Source organism: Pongo abelii, chromosome 21 (assembly GCF_028885655.2).
Source record: "Pongo abelii isolate AG06213 chromosome 21, NHGRI_mPonAbe1-v2.0_pri, whole genome shotgun sequence".
Lineage (NCBI taxonomy): Eukaryota > Metazoa > Chordata > Mammalia > Primates > Hominidae > Pongo > Pongo abelii.
The window spans coordinates 49,175,316-49,191,274 of NC_072006.2; the positions used below are offsets into that span (position 1 = coordinate 49,175,316).

The 15,959-nt window shown below is 48.1% G+C and overlaps 1 protein-coding gene across 6 annotated transcripts in view; it reads left to right on the forward strand.

Annotated features, from left to right (window-relative positions):
* Nucleotides 1–12,502, forward strand: part of PABPC1L (poly(A) binding protein cytoplasmic 1 like) — a 29,578-nt gene extending 17,076 nt beyond the window's left edge. The window contains exons 8-14 of one of the 6 annotated variants that reach the window (XM_054541809.2): nucleotides 4,294–4,560; nucleotides 6,099–6,189; nucleotides 6,814–6,942; nucleotides 9,141–9,247; nucleotides 10,394–10,487; nucleotides 11,815–11,945; nucleotides 12,428–12,502. In XM_054541809.2, the coding sequence (XP_054397784.1) occupies nucleotides 4,294–4,560; nucleotides 6,099–6,189; nucleotides 6,814–6,942; nucleotides 9,141–9,247; nucleotides 10,394–10,487; nucleotides 11,815–11,945; nucleotides 12,428–12,496 (888 nt within the window). In that variant the 3' untranslated portion in view covers nucleotides 12,497–12,502. Of the gene's footprint in view, nucleotides 1–4,293; nucleotides 4,561–6,098; nucleotides 6,190–6,813; nucleotides 6,943–9,140; nucleotides 9,248–10,393; nucleotides 11,765–11,814; nucleotides 11,946–12,427 lie in introns of those variants that run through there. The other 5 variants (XR_010138714.1, XR_008516951.2, XR_008516952.1 and 2 more) reach the window with 5 other exon arrangements.
* The last annotated feature ends 3,457 nt before the right edge of the window (nucleotides 12,503–15,959 follow it).

The following is a 15,959-nucleotide window of genomic DNA, read 5'->3' on the forward strand; positions in this document are numbered from 1 at the left end:
ATGTAAATTAGGCATCAGTAAATTTGATTACACATCATAAAAAGCTATAGGTCCTTCTTTCCAAGCAAATGCATACACATTTGATGTGGTAACATGGTTGAAAGCTAGAATTTTAAAGTTAATCAGGTTTAAATGTAAACCCCAGTCCTACCATTACCTAGCTGTAGAATCTGAGGCAAGTGGCTTTGCTTTTCGGACCTTGTTTACTCTTATAAAGTGGGAGCAACATTGCTCACCTCTCCAGGTATCCTGAGAACTACTAAAGAGGCTGCATGTACAGTGTCTGTGTTTGATAAGTAGTGAAACAGTGATTGTTGTAATTATTCATCATACACCTTGCATACAGCTTCAGGAGATGGACCTTCTTGAGGACTCCTAGAACAAAGGAAATGTATAAATTTGGATTGCTTAGAGTTAAGGCACACCTGGGGTGACCATCTTTTTAACAGGACAAACGGTATAAAATGGGGATTATAAATATATATATATATTTTTTTTTCTTTTTTTTTTTTTGTGATGGAGTCTAGCTCTGTCGCCCAGGCTAGAGTGCAGTGGCGCCATCTTGGCTCACTACAACCTCCACCTCCCGGGTTCAAGCGATTCTTCTGCCTCAGCCTCCTGAGTAGCTGGGATTACAGGCATCTGCCACCACGCCCAGCTAATTTTGTATTTTTAGTAGAGACGGGGTTTCACTGTGTTGGCCAGGCTGGTCTCAAACTCCTGACCTTGTGATCTGCCCGCTTCAGCCTCCCAAAGTGCTGGGATTACAAGTGTGAGCCACCACACCCAGCCTACATATATATATATATCTTATACAATTATTTATTTATTTATTTTTTTGAGGTAGAGTTTCCTTCTTGTCGCCCAGGCTGGAGTGCAATGGCGCGATCTTGGCTCACTGCGACTTCTGCCTCCCAGGTTCAAGCAATTCTCCTGCCTCAGCCTTCTGAGTAGCTGAGATTACAGGCGCCCGCCATCAAGCCCTACTAATGTTTGTATTTTTAGTAAAGACGAGGTTTCACCATGTTAGCCAGGCTGGTCTTGAACTCTTGACCTCAGGTGATCTGCTCGCCTTGGCCTCCCAAAGTGCTGAGATTATAGGTGTGAACCACCGCGTCTGGCCTATCTTATGCAATTTTATATATTTTGGTTTATTATTATTTTTTATTAGAGACAGGTTCTTATTTTGTTGCCCAGGCTGGAGGACTGTGATGTGATCATGGCACGCTGCAGCCTCAACCTCCTGGGCTCAAGTGATCCTCCCACCTGAGCCTCCTAAGTAGCTGGAACCACAGGCATGTGCCACTGTGCCCAGCTGATTTTTTAAAAAAAATTTTTGGTAGAAATGGAGAGTCTTGCTGTGTTGTCCAGGCTTGTCTTGAACTTCTGGGCTCAAGCAGTCCTCCTACCTCAGCCTCCCAAAGTGCTGGGATTATAGGCATGAGCCACTGCATCTGGCCTATATTTTGTTTTATATACAAATAATTATGAAAATTAAAGGAATTAATGGATATAAATACTTATACCACTATCAAGTTCATGGTAAAGGCTGCGTAAGTGTTAGCTTTGCTAAATTTTATCATTATTAACTACTGACTGACAGAAGTTCTTAACTATATATATATATATATTTTGAGATGGAGTTTTGCTCTTGTTGCCCAGGCTGGAGTGCAATGGTGCAATCTTAGCTCACTGTAACCTTCACCTCCTGGGTTCAAGTGATTCTCCTGCTTCAGCCTCCTGAGTAGCTGGGATTATAGGCACCTGCCACTATGCCTAGCTAATTTTTCGTATTTTTAGTAGAGACGGGGTTTCACTATTTTGGCCAGGCTGGTCTCAAACTCCTGACCTCAGGTGATCCACCTGCCTCAGCCTCCCAAACTGCTTGGATTACAGGCGTGAGCCACTGCGTCCGGCCCTTTGGCTATCTGATGAAGCCTGTGGACCCCTTCTAAGAATATTTTTTAAAAACTTTTTTGAGACAGAGTCTCGCTTTATCGCCCAGGCTGGAATGCAGTGGTGCCATCACAGCTCACTGCAGCCTCCAACTCCTGGCCTCAAGTGATCCCCTGTCTCAGCCTCCCAAGTAGCTGAGACTATAGGAGCACCACTATGCCTGGCTAATTATTTTTTGTATTGCCCAGGCTGGTCTCAAACCCCTGGGCTCAAGCAATTCTTCCGCCTCAGCTTCCCAAAAATAGGCGTGAGCCACCAAACCTGGCCCTAAGAATATTTTTAAATGCATAAAATAAGATTCTTAGGTGTACAAAAAAATTATATTGAAAAAATATAATGGCCAAAATACTGAAGTAAGAGCAGTATGTGCTTCTTTTATTATTTTTATTTTTATTTTTTTGAGACGAAGTCCCACTCTGTCACCCAGACTGGAGTACAGTGGCATGATCTCGGCTCACTACAACCTCTGCCTCTCAGGTTCAAGAACCTGGGTTCTGCCTCAACCTCCTGGGAAGCTGAGATTACAGGCACCCACCACCATAACCAGCTGATTTTTGTATATTTTTAGTAGAGATGGGGTTTCACCATGTTGGCCAGGCTGGTCTCGAACTCCTGACCTCAGGCAATCTGCCCACCTTGGCCTCCCAAAGTGCTGGGATTACAGGCATAAGCCATTGCGTTCGGCCGAGATTAGCAATAATTAATGTGATATGAAAATATTTTCTTTTTCTTCATGACAAATTCATGGCTAATACTGCCAGGGTTTTTTTGTTGTTGCCCATATTCATAATAGAAGGAAACGCTAATGTGAAAATAAAGATGTCACTTTTTCCCCAATCCAGATTCACAGACTCCCTAAACTGTATCCATGAGCTCCCTGAGGGGGATCCATGGACTGTCAGGTTAAGGTTAAGACCCCTATACTGAAGGGTAGCAGAGTACAGTTTCAACAATTACTGATTAAGAGCATGGGCTCTCCAGGAGTTCAAGCCCAGCCTGGGCAACAGGATGAAACCTCATCTTTATAGAAAATGAACAAAATTAGGCATGGTGGTGCTTGCCTGCAGTCCCAGCTGCTTGGGAGACTGAGGTGAGAGGATCACTTGAGTCTGGGAGGTTGAGGCTGCAGTTGAGCTGAGATTGCACCGTCACACTCCAGCCTGAGTGGCAGAGTGAGATCCTGACTCAAAAAAAGAAGATTTCAAAAATAACTCTAGTCCTTCTGGGATGTGTGAGCCAGGCCAGTGTCTTGACCCTAAAAATGGTTGAAAACCCAGGGCCAGGTGTGGTGGCTCCTGCCTGTAATCCCTGCACCTTGGGAGACCTAGGCAGGAGAATCTCTTGAGACCAGCCTGGGCAACATAGTGATTGCCGATCTCTACAAACTTAAAAAAAAAAAAAATTAGCTGGGTGTGGTGGCATGTACCTATAGCCCTAACTACTTGGGAGGCTGAGGCAGGAGGACCCCTGGAGCCCAGGAGTTTGAGGCTGCAGTGAGCTATGATCATACCACTGTACTCCAGCCTGGATGACAGAGTGAGACCCCATCTCTTTAAAAAAAAAAAAAAAAAAAAAAAAAGATATATAGCAACCCTCTGTACTATTTTTGTAACTTTTTCTGTAAATCTAAAGTTACTCCAAAGTAAAAAGGTTATTTTAACAAAAAGGCTAAGAACCTCTTTCCCAAATTCCTGAAGAACTTGGCTTGGTACTTAGCAGAGGCAATAGAAGCTTACCAGAACTGTTGGGTTGAGTCCTGGCTAACATGAACCACTGGCTGAGTGACCCCAGACAAGTCACTCTTTCAAGTCTCTCTTATCCCAGCTGTAAAGTGGAAGCCTCGATGCCTCCCGCATTGGGAGGTTGTACATGTGAGGTGTGAAGACATGTAAAGTATCTGGCATGCAGCAGGCCTCATAGATGGGGTGTGCATCCCTCAAACAGCTCAGTAAATGGGGTGCATGCTACATCCCTCCATCACTCCTCAGTAAATGGGGGTGCATGCTACATCCCTCCATCACAGCTCAGTAAATGGGGGTACACGCTACATCCCTCCATCACAGCTCAGTAAACGGGGGTACACGCTATATCCCTCCATCACAGCTCAGTAAACGGGGGTACATGCTACATCCCTCCATCACAGCTCAGTAAATGGGGGTGCACACTACATCCCTCAAACACAGCTCACTAAACAGGGGTGCACGCTACATCCCTCCATCACAGCTTTCTCGCAGGCCTGCCTAGTGCTGGGCTTGGCCCGTGGGGAGGAGGGAGGCAGCGCAGCCCCAGCAGCCTTCCTTCCCCACCCCAGCAGCTCTTGTCTTGTCTTGCTTTTAGGTGATGACAGAGGGTGGCCACAGCAAGGGGTTTGGCTTTGTGTGTTTTTCCTCCCCAGAAGAGGCGACAAAGGCCGTGACAGAGATGAATGGGCGCATCGTGGGCACCAAGCCACTCTACGTGGCACTGGCCCAGCGCAAAGAGGAGCGGAAGGCCATTTTGACCAACCAGTACATGCAGCGCCTCTCCACCATGCGGACCTTGAGCAACCCCCTCCTGGGCTCCTTTCAGCAGCCCTCCAGCTACTTCCTGCCTGCCGTGCCCCAGGTGACGGCCTGCCCACAACTCCCACCACAGCCTTCCCCCCTGCCCCAGCCAGGCAGAGCATGAAGACTAGAGTTCTAGGGAAATGGAGGTTTCTAACTTGCTTCTGCTGAGGACTCATTAGGAAGTCTTTGTTTCCCTCTCTATAAAAGGGAGAGATAGTGTTAGTCAAATGACATTTCCCAGTGAGAGAAGCTCGTGAATATTGTGCTGAAAAAGGCTCTCAATGATCCAGCAAGTTTGGGAAATGTTGCGTTAAGCAAAATAAACCTACATTTTTCCTTCCTTCCTTCCTTCCTTCCTTCCTTCCTTCCTTCCTTCCTTCCTTCCCTCCCTCCCTCCCTCCCTCCCTCCCTCCCTCCCTCCCTCCCTCTCTCCCTCCCTCCCTTCCTTCGCGGGGTCTCCGTGTCACCCAGGCTGGAGAGCAATGGCGTGATTATGGCTCACTGCAGCCTTGAATTCCTGGGCTTGAGTGATCCTCCCACTGTAGCCTCCTAAGTAGGTGGGACTACAGGTGCGTGCCACCATGCCCAGCTAATTTTTTTGTTTATTTTAAAGAAGGGGTCTCGCCATGTTGCCCAGGCTGGTCTCAAACTCCTGGGCTCAAGCAATCTTCCTGCCTTGGCCTCCCAAAGTGCTGGCATTACAGGAGTGAGCCACCGTCCCCCGCCCTACATTTTTTTAAAAATTAAATTAAATTTTTTTTTTTTTGGAGACAGAGTCTTGCTCTGTTGCCCAGAATGGAGTGCAGTGACACCATCTCGGCTCGCTGCAAACTCTGCCTCCTGGGTTCAAGCGATTCTTGTGCCTCAGCCTCCCAGGTAGCTGGGATTACAGGTGCGTGCCACCACACTCGGCTAATTTTTTGTGTTTTTAGCAGAGACGGGGTTTCACCATGTTGGCCAGGGTGGTCTTGAACTCCTGACCTCAAGTGATCTGCTCTCCTTGACCTCCCAAAGTGCTGGGATTACAGGCATGAGCCACCATGATCGGCCCTAAATTTCTTTACTGTCTACACTCTTCTACCCTAAGATGCTAATATCTACTGAGACTCTCCAAAACAGGCACAGATTATCCAGCATTTCCCCAGCTTAGATGGTCATTTTTTGTGGGATGCCTGTTAACATCTCCACTGGATGTTAATGTTCTGAGGAGCATGGTTTGGGAAAGGACCTCGTGGGACTTAGAGGAAGTAGAAAGATGTCACCCATTAAAGGCCACCAGGGTGAGAACATTCCTCTCCTTTTAGCAGTTGCTTAAGCTGGCACAAGTTGGAGTAAGATGTCACCCTTTTTATCCAGGTCATTGGGCTAGCTGACAAGGAGCCAAGAGTGAAATCTAAGATCTTTGCCCTGGAGGATTCAGGGCTAATGGACATCCTGAGATGGGAGGAAGGAGCTTTCATTTCAGCCTTGTGGGTCTTGACTCACCAGTCCCTGCAGAAGCCAGTGGAGTTCCTGCCATGGTGTCCCTGAGGAGGTGTAGCTTGTCACCTACCCTACCGCCAAGCCCCTCAGTCTGGGTCTTCTTTTCCCATGCAGCCTCCAGCCCAGGCTGCATACTATGGCTGTGGCCCAGTGACACCCACCCAGCCTGCCCCCAGGTGGACGTCCCAGCCACCTAGACCTTCCTGTGAGTGACCCAGCCCCTTCCACTCTCAGACTGGCCTACTGGTGTGGGCCCCGTGAGGCAGTCATAACACAGGGATGAAACCTGACTCTGCCACTTCACAAGGTGGTTGACTTCACTTCTCTGAGCCTCAGTTTCCTCTTCTGAGCATGGGCCTGAATGAGATGTGTGTAAAGTACCAAGTGCAGTGGTGAGCCAATGAAAGACACGCAGCTAGCTACCAGCAGTCATCACCAAAGATGCCTCCGATTTGTGACTCTGAAAATTCTTGCAAAGCTGAGAAGGTGAAATTCCTCTGGCTATATTGTTGACCAAAGGCCCTCCTCTGTAAGAGTGAAATGCATGCTCACTTGAAACTGTCTTGAGGGACTAAGGTGTATGATCCTGGTGCTTATGCAGTTTGGGGCTCTAGGTAGACACGAGCTGGCTTTGAAATTGTAGATTCCTATACTCCCCCTTTCTGGAGTTCTGGGTCTAAGTGAATTGACTCCTATTTCTGTTGTGAATGTTGTAGTTTCCCCTCCCATTCTCTTGGCGGCCCTGGAAGCTTCTAGGCACAGTGTGCCACCCTGATTATTCCCACCGCTCCATCCAACTTTTCTCTCTCTGTGGTGTCTGCACCACAAGCTGCCTACCCTCCAGGTGCCTCAGTGGTCCGGCCACCAGTTGTGCCTCGGCGCCCCCCGGCCCACATCAGCAGTGTCAGGCAGGCCTCCACCCAGGTGCCACACACGGTGCCTCATACCCAGAGAGTAGGTGAGTGTGGGTAGGGCCAAGGGGAATGGGGGTGGGGCAAAGTTGGCACTAGGAGTCAGGACCAGACTCCATGGGGACCTTGCCACATGCCCTCTCAGTGAGCAAAGCCGACTTTGGAGACTGTAGTGTGGTAGTTAGCTTGGCCTCCAGTTCCTGGGACCAACTGACTCTGAGGCCCTTGCTGACTACTATATCTGATCACCTAATCTTTAAAATGGGGACAAAAATAGTACCCCCATTTTATTGTAGAGAATTTAAATTTTTTTTTTTTTCTTTTTGAGGCAGTTTCATTCTTGTTGCCCAGGCTGGAGTGCAATGGCATGATCTCTGCTCACTGCAACCTCTGCCTCCCAGGTTCAAGTGATTCTCCTGACTCAGCTTCCCAAGTAGCTGGGATTGTAGGCATGTGCTACCATGCCTGGGTAATTTTGTGTTTTTAGTAGAGACAGGGTTTCTCCATGTTGGTCAGGTTGGTCTTGAACTCCCGATCTCAGGTGATCCGCCCACCTCAGCCTCCCAAAGTGCTGGGATTATAGGCATGAGCCACTGTGCCCAGCCTTAATTTTTTTTTTTTTTTTTTTTTTTTTGAGATCGAGTCTCACTCTGTCGCCCAGGCTGGAGTGTAATGGTGTGATCTCGGCTCACTGCAACCTCTGCCTCCTGGATTCTAAGCGATTCTCCTGCCTCAGCCTCCTGAGTAGCTGGGATTATAGGCATGCGCCACCATACTTGGCTAATTTTTGTATTTTTAGTAGAGACAGGGTTTCACCATGATGGCCAGGCTGGTCTCGAACTCCTGACCTTAGGTGATCCACCAGCCTCGGCCTCCCAAAGTGCTGGGATTACAGGCATGAGCCACCATGCCCGGCTTGTTGTTGACGATCAATGAGATCATGCATGAAAGGGCTTAGCACTGGGCCTAAAGCCTGGTAAGTATTGCAGTGACTATAAACAAGGGTGTAGATTTTGGCTGTACAGCAAGCGCATCTGTTCTTTCGTTCTGCAAATGTTCTTACATCCACAGTGTGCTGGGGCCCCAAGCTCAGCACTGGAGGTTCTGCATGAACGAGGCATACTCAGTCCCTGGCCTTAGGTTGCTGCCAGGCCCTGACACCCCTGCTTATTCCTTTTTATTGTGGTAAAATACACATAACAAAATTTACCACTTAACTATTTTTCAGTGTACAGATCAATGGCATGAAGCATATTCACACTGTTGTGCACTATCACCACCATCCACTCTCCAGAACTCTGTTCATCTTGCAGAGCTGAAATTCTGTACCCATCAAAACATAACTTCTTGTTCCTCCTCCCCCTAGCCCTTGGCAACTGCCATTCTACTTTGTCTCTGTGAATTTGACTGTTCTTGGTACCTCATATAAGTAGAATCATAGAGTATTTGTCTTTTTGTGGCTAGTTTTTTTTACTTTACATGTCTCAAGATGTATCTATGTTGTAGCGTGTGTCAGAATCTCCTTATTAAGGCTAAATAATATTCCATTGTATGTATAGACCTCATTTTTACTTATTCATTCATCTATCAATGGATGCTTTTCTACCCTTTGGGTATTGTGAATAATGCTGCTGTGAAAATGGTTGTACAGGCTGGGCGTGGTGGCTCACGCCAATCCCAGCACTTTGGGAGGCCGAGGCGGCTGGGTCATGAGGTCAGGAGTTCGAAACCAGCCTGACCAACATGGTGAAACCCTGTCTCTACTAAAAATACAAAAATTAGCCGGACATAGTGGCATGTGCTTGTAATCCCAGCTACTTGGCAGGCTGAGACAAGAGAACTGATTGAACCCAGGATGGAGAGGTTGCAGTGAGCCGAGATCACACCACTGCACTATAGCCTGGGTGACAGAGCAAGACTCCGTCTCAGAAAAAAAAAAAAAAGAAAACATTTGTACAAACAGCTCTTTGAAACCCTGCTTTCAATTCTTTTGGGTGTATACCCAGAGGTAAAATTGCTGGATGATATGGTGATTCTGTTTAACTTTTTGAGGAAGCCCTATACTGTTTTTCTGTAGTGGCTACATCATTTTACATTCCTACCAACAGTGCACAGTGTTCTAGTTTCTTTACATTCTTGTCAACGCTTGTTATTTTCTGTTTTGGTTTTGTTTTGTTTTGTTTTTGGATAGCAGCTATTTGAACTCTACTTTTTTCGTTTTGTTTTGTTTTGTTTTGTTTTGCAGCCAACATTGGTACTCAGACCACAGGACCCAGTGGGGTAGGATGCTGTACACCAGGCCGGCCTCTCCTGCCGTACAAATGTTCCTCAGCAGCACATAGCACCTATCGGGTAAGGCCAGCCCAGCTGCCTGCTCTTAGCCTGGGCTCCTGGCCGCCTGGCTCAGAACCTTAGCTAAGGTGTTGGGCCTTGGCTTTTTTTCTTTTCTTGACTTGTAAAGTTTCATTTATTAATGTGTACAATCAATGAGAGATCACCCTTACTGCGAGAAGGGGAAAGAGGGCCAGCATTACGTTTTATTTACAATTTGTTTTGCCTCGGTTATTACCAAAATTAATTTGGATGTCCTTAGTATTTGTGATGAACACCAAGGAAAGGTATTCTGAGAATATGCTGATTATTGAAGGGATGTACTTAATCTTCAAAACAGAAAATACCTACTGTAATCAAAGACTGTGTGTTTATCTCCCTCCCCTAAAAAAAGGTCTAAAATTCAGCATTATCATATCCTGTGTAGAATTTCAATGTGTCTTTTTTGAACTATTTCTTGCAAAATGAACGAGAATAGTCTTTAAACAGCAAAAATGTCTTTTTTTTTTTTTTGGACAGGGTCTTTTTTTTTTTTTGACAGCACCCAGATTAGAGTGCGGTGGTGTGATCACAGCTCACTGCAGCCTTGAACTCCTAGACTCAAGTGATCCTCCCACCTCAGCCTCCAAGTACGGGCATGTGACACCATGCCTGGCTAATTTTGTGTATTTTTTGTAGAGACAGGAGTCTCATTATGTTGCCAAGGCTGATCTTAAACTCTTGGCCTCAAGCGATCCTCCCACTTTGGCTTTCCAAAGTTCTAGGATTATAGGTGTGAACCACCACACCTGGCCAAAAATGTTTTAAAATTACCAAGATGTGAAAGGGTGAGAGGTGTGCTGGGGACGTGTCCATAAATCTGCTTGATAAAAAGTGCTTTATTTGGCACAAAGTTATTGGTAACACAGGGCTTTCCTTTATCAATGTTCATCAGGGACCTTTATAAGTTCATAGCACTACAAGAAACGTCTAAGCTAGAAGCATGACTTCGTCTTCTAATCCACTTTGCCCTCGTTGGGGACTCTCCACCCGACCTGATCATCCAGACCTTGCCCTCTGTTCCCCTCCTCCAGTGCCTCCCTGGCCTTCTGTTCACTTGCCAGGGTAAGTGTTTTGAGGACATGCCTGTCCATGGTGATTGAGGGATGTGTCCCCGGCACCATGCAGGTCCAGGAGCCGGCTGTGCACATCCCTGGACAGGAGCCCCTGACCGCGTCCATGCTGGCTGCGGCACCCCTGCATGAGCAAAAGCAGATGATTGGTGAGTGGCTGGTTCTCCTACTCTGGAGCAAGAAGAGGAGGGCTGCGAGCTGGCTAGCCTGCTGGGAAACACCCTGAGTGGTGGTCCAACGTGAGGTCAAAGTCCAGCTTTGTCACCGACCCCCCTACTGGGTGACCGTGGCCAAGCTGGCTCTATTCTCTAGGCACCTATTCTCTTGTCTTAAAACCCTGGTCAGACTGGATGGTCCTGAGGTTTCTTCCACTGCTGCTGTCCTATGACTTTGAGGTTGGGAGACACTCCAGATGTGGGGAGATCAGGGGACAAAGGGAGGAGTAGGGGTACGGTCTTGGGTTTCTGCCGAGAAATGGCCTGTAGGTGGGGGTTAAAGTTCCTCACACCTCTCCTGAACGGGAGGAAGCTGCTGTTCACCAGTTTCCAGTGCTCAATGCAGGCCGGTGGGGAATCTGTGTGTTTGGTAAATACATGATGTTTCCCATAGATTCTGGATTCCTTGTGCAATTCATCTCCACCCCTAGTGTCCATGGCAGGTCCTGATAAAAATTCCACTAAGTGAACACAAGCTTGTTCCTGGTTGGCAGGTTCTTTACTGCATGGCCACCAAGACCTCCAGACCCTTCACTGAAGGCCCCCATTACCACTGCCCCATTGTTTCCTCAGCTTACTTAGGGTTTTGCCACATTACCCCTTCCCCTCACCCCGAAATTTTTTTTTTTTCCTGAGATGGAGTCTTGCTCTGCTGCCCAGGCTGGAGTGCAGTGGCACGATTTCGGCTCACTGCAACCTCCACCTCCCGGATTCAAGTGATTTTCCTGCCTCAGCCTTCTGAGTAGCTGGGTTTACAGGCACATGCCACCATGACCAGCTAAGTTTTGTATTTTTAGTAGAGATGGGGTTTTACCATGTTGGCCAGGCTGGTCTCAAACTCCTGATCTCAGGTGATCCGCCCACCTCAGCCTCTCAAAGTACTGTGATTACAGGTGTGAGCCACCATGCTTGGCCTCACCCAGAAACATTTTAAATGAGCTTAATGGAAGTAGAAGGCTTTGTTAGTAGTTCTCTGTAAACATCTTCACTTTCTTCATGGGAAGACCCTTTCCGCCCCCACTTAAGGCACCCAGTCCTGGCTGGGCCCTGGACACATTGCTGAGATGGGCTGACCACCAATACCAGGCCCGGTCATTAAAAGTACCTGATGTTAGAAGATCAAGTGTTAAATGTCATAGCCTAGAAGGAGCAGTTCTGGGAGAAGAACCCAGATGTCCTCAGTGCTCCACTCCATATGAGCCCTGGGATGCTGGGGTGTGAGCTAGGCAGTGCACAAGCCATTAGAGGGTGTTCCACACAGGGGAGCGTCTCTACCCCCTTATCCATGATGTCCACACCCAGCTGGCCGGCAAGATCACGGGCATGCTGCTGGAGATTGACAACTCGGAGCTGTTGCTCATGCTGGAGTCTCCAGAATCACTCCATGCCAAGGTAAGCAGGAGCCTGGGCAGCAGGGAGGCTGAGGGGGCGGGAGGAGAGCTAACGACAAGGGCTGTCCTAGTGGAGCCAATGGGCAGCTGTTTGGCCAGATAAAGTGTTTCTTCTTGCTGATACCTGAAGGCCTGTTGAATCTTAGAGTGGAAGCGGCCTTAGGTAAGGGTTTGCTACTTCAGCCCTTCCATAGACTAATTCTGTGTTGTTCTGTAGGTAGGTCTTTTGGTACAAGGAAGTGTGTTGTGACTCAGTGTAAGGGTTAAGATTTTTCCAGCTGTCCAGCAATGTACCTCTGTGTCAAAGGTGACAGACAGGGCCATGGGATCTTGCAAGCAGTGGTGGATGGGAGGGTTCCACAGAAACCCTGTGGATGGAGGAGGATCCTGTATCCAGGATGCTGAGCCAGGGGGAGGTCAAGGCTCTTCTGTGACCTGCTAAGACAGCTGCACTAAGCCCCCATCACCACTCATGTCTCACAGATAGACGAGGCAGTGGCCGTGCTGCAGGCACACCAGGCTATGGAGCAGCCGAAGGCGTACGTGCACTGAAACCAGGTGGGTGGAATGGTGACAGGAGCAGCTGAGCCTGGGAGAAGCTGTAAGGAAATAAGCAGGGACTGACTTTCACAAACACTGAGAATTGTGCTGTGTCCCTGGCTTTCTCTGAAGCACCAGGGAGTTTGGAGGAAGTCGTGAGAATCAGAGGAGATGATTAACTGTGATCGGAATGGGGGGTGGTGGAGTGAAGGAGGTGCCCTCTTGCCAGCTGCCCTGCCTGGCTTCATGCAGAATAGTTTGGGCTTTCCCGGGGCCCTGCCTGGCTCCATTCTGCCTGCCTGAAGACCTGGCCAGGATGTAACCACCTTCTTTATTGAAGACTGGGTGTCCGCCATACTTCAAAAACACTTATTTTTACCTTTTTATCCTCAGAAAAGGAAATCCTTGCTTCCATGGCTGCCAAAAGGACAGTGTTTCTGGCTCTCAGCCCTAAGGCCCTGCAAACTCTAACTTATTTCCCCATTAGTCTGTATCTATACTTGGGCTCTGTGTGTGAATGAAGGTTGGTCACCCATCCAGCCTATTACCTTTTGCTTTGTGTATTAAAAGTGCTGCAAAATCTGCCTTGCCTCCCAGGAGGCCCTTTTGTGTCTGAGGGAGGTGGGGACAGAGCAAAGGGTAGACATGACTGGGGTGGGGCTCAGGGTCTAAGAAACAGAAACCCTAAAGGAGTGCTGAAGTACACAAAGGGCATATACACAAGAGCAGAAGAAGTGTCAGGAACTGACCCATCAACAGTACAGTGGATGATGACACGGATATCACACAATGGACCAGAGCTACAGGGGCCCCCATCTGATGTGCATGCAGCCCCTGGCTTGGGCACCCTGCAGGGCAAACACCCAGCTGCTTCTCGGCTGGCTGAGGGGTTGTGTGACATAATCAACCCTTGTAGGAACGCTTTAGGGTACCTTCCCAGGTCAGGATTGTCCTCCCCTGCAGGGAATAGGGAAGTCTCTCGAAAAGCTTCTTTGTGTCAGTTAGTGCTCACCTCCCATCAGGGACGTACAGTCCAGGTCTTTGCCCTCTCCTGTACCCGAGCGGCCAAATGAAAGTGGCTACTATGACCCAAGCAGACTGGGTTCTGCTAAAAATTCACCAGCAACAAATCTGACTGAGTCCTCAAGGCTGCTCTGCCACTCTCAGCTCCTCACTCTTCCTGTTCTCCACTCCACAGACCTCCAACGTGTCTTCGCCATGCCCTGCCCACTTCTCTGGCTGCTTTTAATCTGTTCCCTGTGCAGCTCCATCGTCTTCTCCCCAAATCCTGACTGCTGGCATTTCTTTAATCTCAGTCCTGGGCTCTCTCCTTTTCTCATGCCATGTTCTCCTGAGCTATCTAATTTACAAGCACATCTTCAATTTGTACCCAGTCTAGGATGACTCCCTGTTTTTTTCTTCAGCCCAGTCAACTCTTAAGAGCACCTGAGTCACCTCTCTCACATTCCACCGCCTACCTGCCATCAGCTCCTGGTTATCTTGGTAATACTCATGTCTAAAATCAAGCTTATGATTTAACTAAGTTCTCTTTCTTTTTCATTCCTTGATTCTTTTTTTTTTTCTCTGAGACGCAGTCTCACTCTGTCACCCAGGCTGGAGTGCAGTGACGTGATCTCTGCTCACTGCAACCTCCACCTCCTGGGTTCAAGCAATTCTTCTGCCTCAGCCTCCAGAGTAGCTGGGACTACAGGTGCCCACCACACCCAGCTAATTTTTGTATTTTTGGTAGAGATGAGGTTTCACCATATTGGTCAGGCTGATCTCGAACTCCTGACCTCAGCTGATCCACCCGCCTCGAGTGGGGTTTACAGGCATAAGCCACCATGCTCGGCCTTATTTCTGATTCTCTCTTCCAGTGTTCTGTCTCCATAAATGGCCCCACCATTCTGTTGCAAAAGCGAAAATCAGAGGGTTTCCCCAGCCCTGCTGCCACACCACTTTCTCTCCTCCCATCTTCCAGAGAAAATCCACCAACATGACCTCCTACCAGATCCAAATCCACTACCACTACCTAGTGGAATAAATCCACTAATTTGAGCTAAGCTCAACCGCTGCACTCACTGCCTTCTGCCAGTTAACTGCGTCTACCCTGGCCCTCCGGCGGTCTGTCCTCCACCATGCAGTCCTAAGGCTTCTTTCAAAATGCCTCTCTAATGCCTCATCCTTGCATAAATCCTGCGGTAGCTTCCCATCATTAGAATAAGGACGAGACCCTGCATGATCTGCTCTCTGCCCTGTCATTCCCACGTAACGGTGTTTTACCTTCTCTGGGAGTCGGCGTAGAATTCCATCACGACCATTAAGACAGTCACATTGATAGCTGTGTGTCCCTCTCCTAGAAACATTAACCTATGGGAAGCAGAAGTTTTATTCCTCAAAGCATCTCTGGAAAAGACTGAATGATGTTAAGTTTCAAAGATGAGTGATGGGGATGAGGAAGCTTATGTCGTGTTCTTCAGACATTTTTGAAGTACAAAATGAGTAGTCTCTTCGGGTTGTGCCGGCCCCACCCTCTATGTCTTCACTAGCAAATCAAGTTGCTTGCCTTCTAGAGCTCAGAATGATGTAAATCAGTTGTGACTGGATGTCACGAAACCTGCCTCACATCAGTCCTGCCTGCTTATGAGGCAATAAAAGGGATACGGTGCCCCACTTTGAAACTGTCCCTTGACTGTGCCGATGGGGTTTGTCTGACTCTCACTCTGCTTCAGCCTGGATGTCTGTGACAGCTCAGACAACAGACTCATCCTTAAGAGAGCTCAGAGGTGGTGTGCTTAACGCCGAGTGCTGCTTAGCACTATGTGATGGGACCCAAGGGATGATCAGACCACTTTGTCTACTCTGCTCTGTGGAATCCTAAAACTCTACTTCCATAAGGTGAAAACCAGCCCAGGAAAGGGAGGCAGCCCTTGATTCTAGCTAGATCCTAGATCACTCTCCAGCCTCACCCCATACCATGTTTTGTGAATTTCATCAGCCCTTTTAAGTCCCTGTACTCACCGGCCGTGCTCCCAGTGAGGGCCTTACACATGCTGTTCTGTCCACGGTGCTTTCTCTCCCCTCTTCACTAGTTAACCTCCCCTTTTGGAACTCAATTCAAGCTTTACTTACTCAGGGACCCCCTTCCCTCCACTGCATCAAATTTCCCCTTTTGGGCAGGGAAATCACTGACGACTGCTTCACAACACTCAGGCAAGCTGCAATTTTACATGTGTGTGGTTGTCTGATTAACTTCTTGCCTTCCCACTGGACTACCAGCCCTCTGAGAGCAGGGGCTGTGTCTATTCACTGCTAGCTCCCTAGCACTATTCACAGTGCCTGGCCCATGCAGACATGTCAATAAATTTGTTCAACAAATGAATGAATGCCCAATAAGCAAAAACTTTTATTATTACCACAGAGTTCCAGGTGCAAAGCTGAAAAGGCATAAATGAAAGCACAGCAGATACTGATG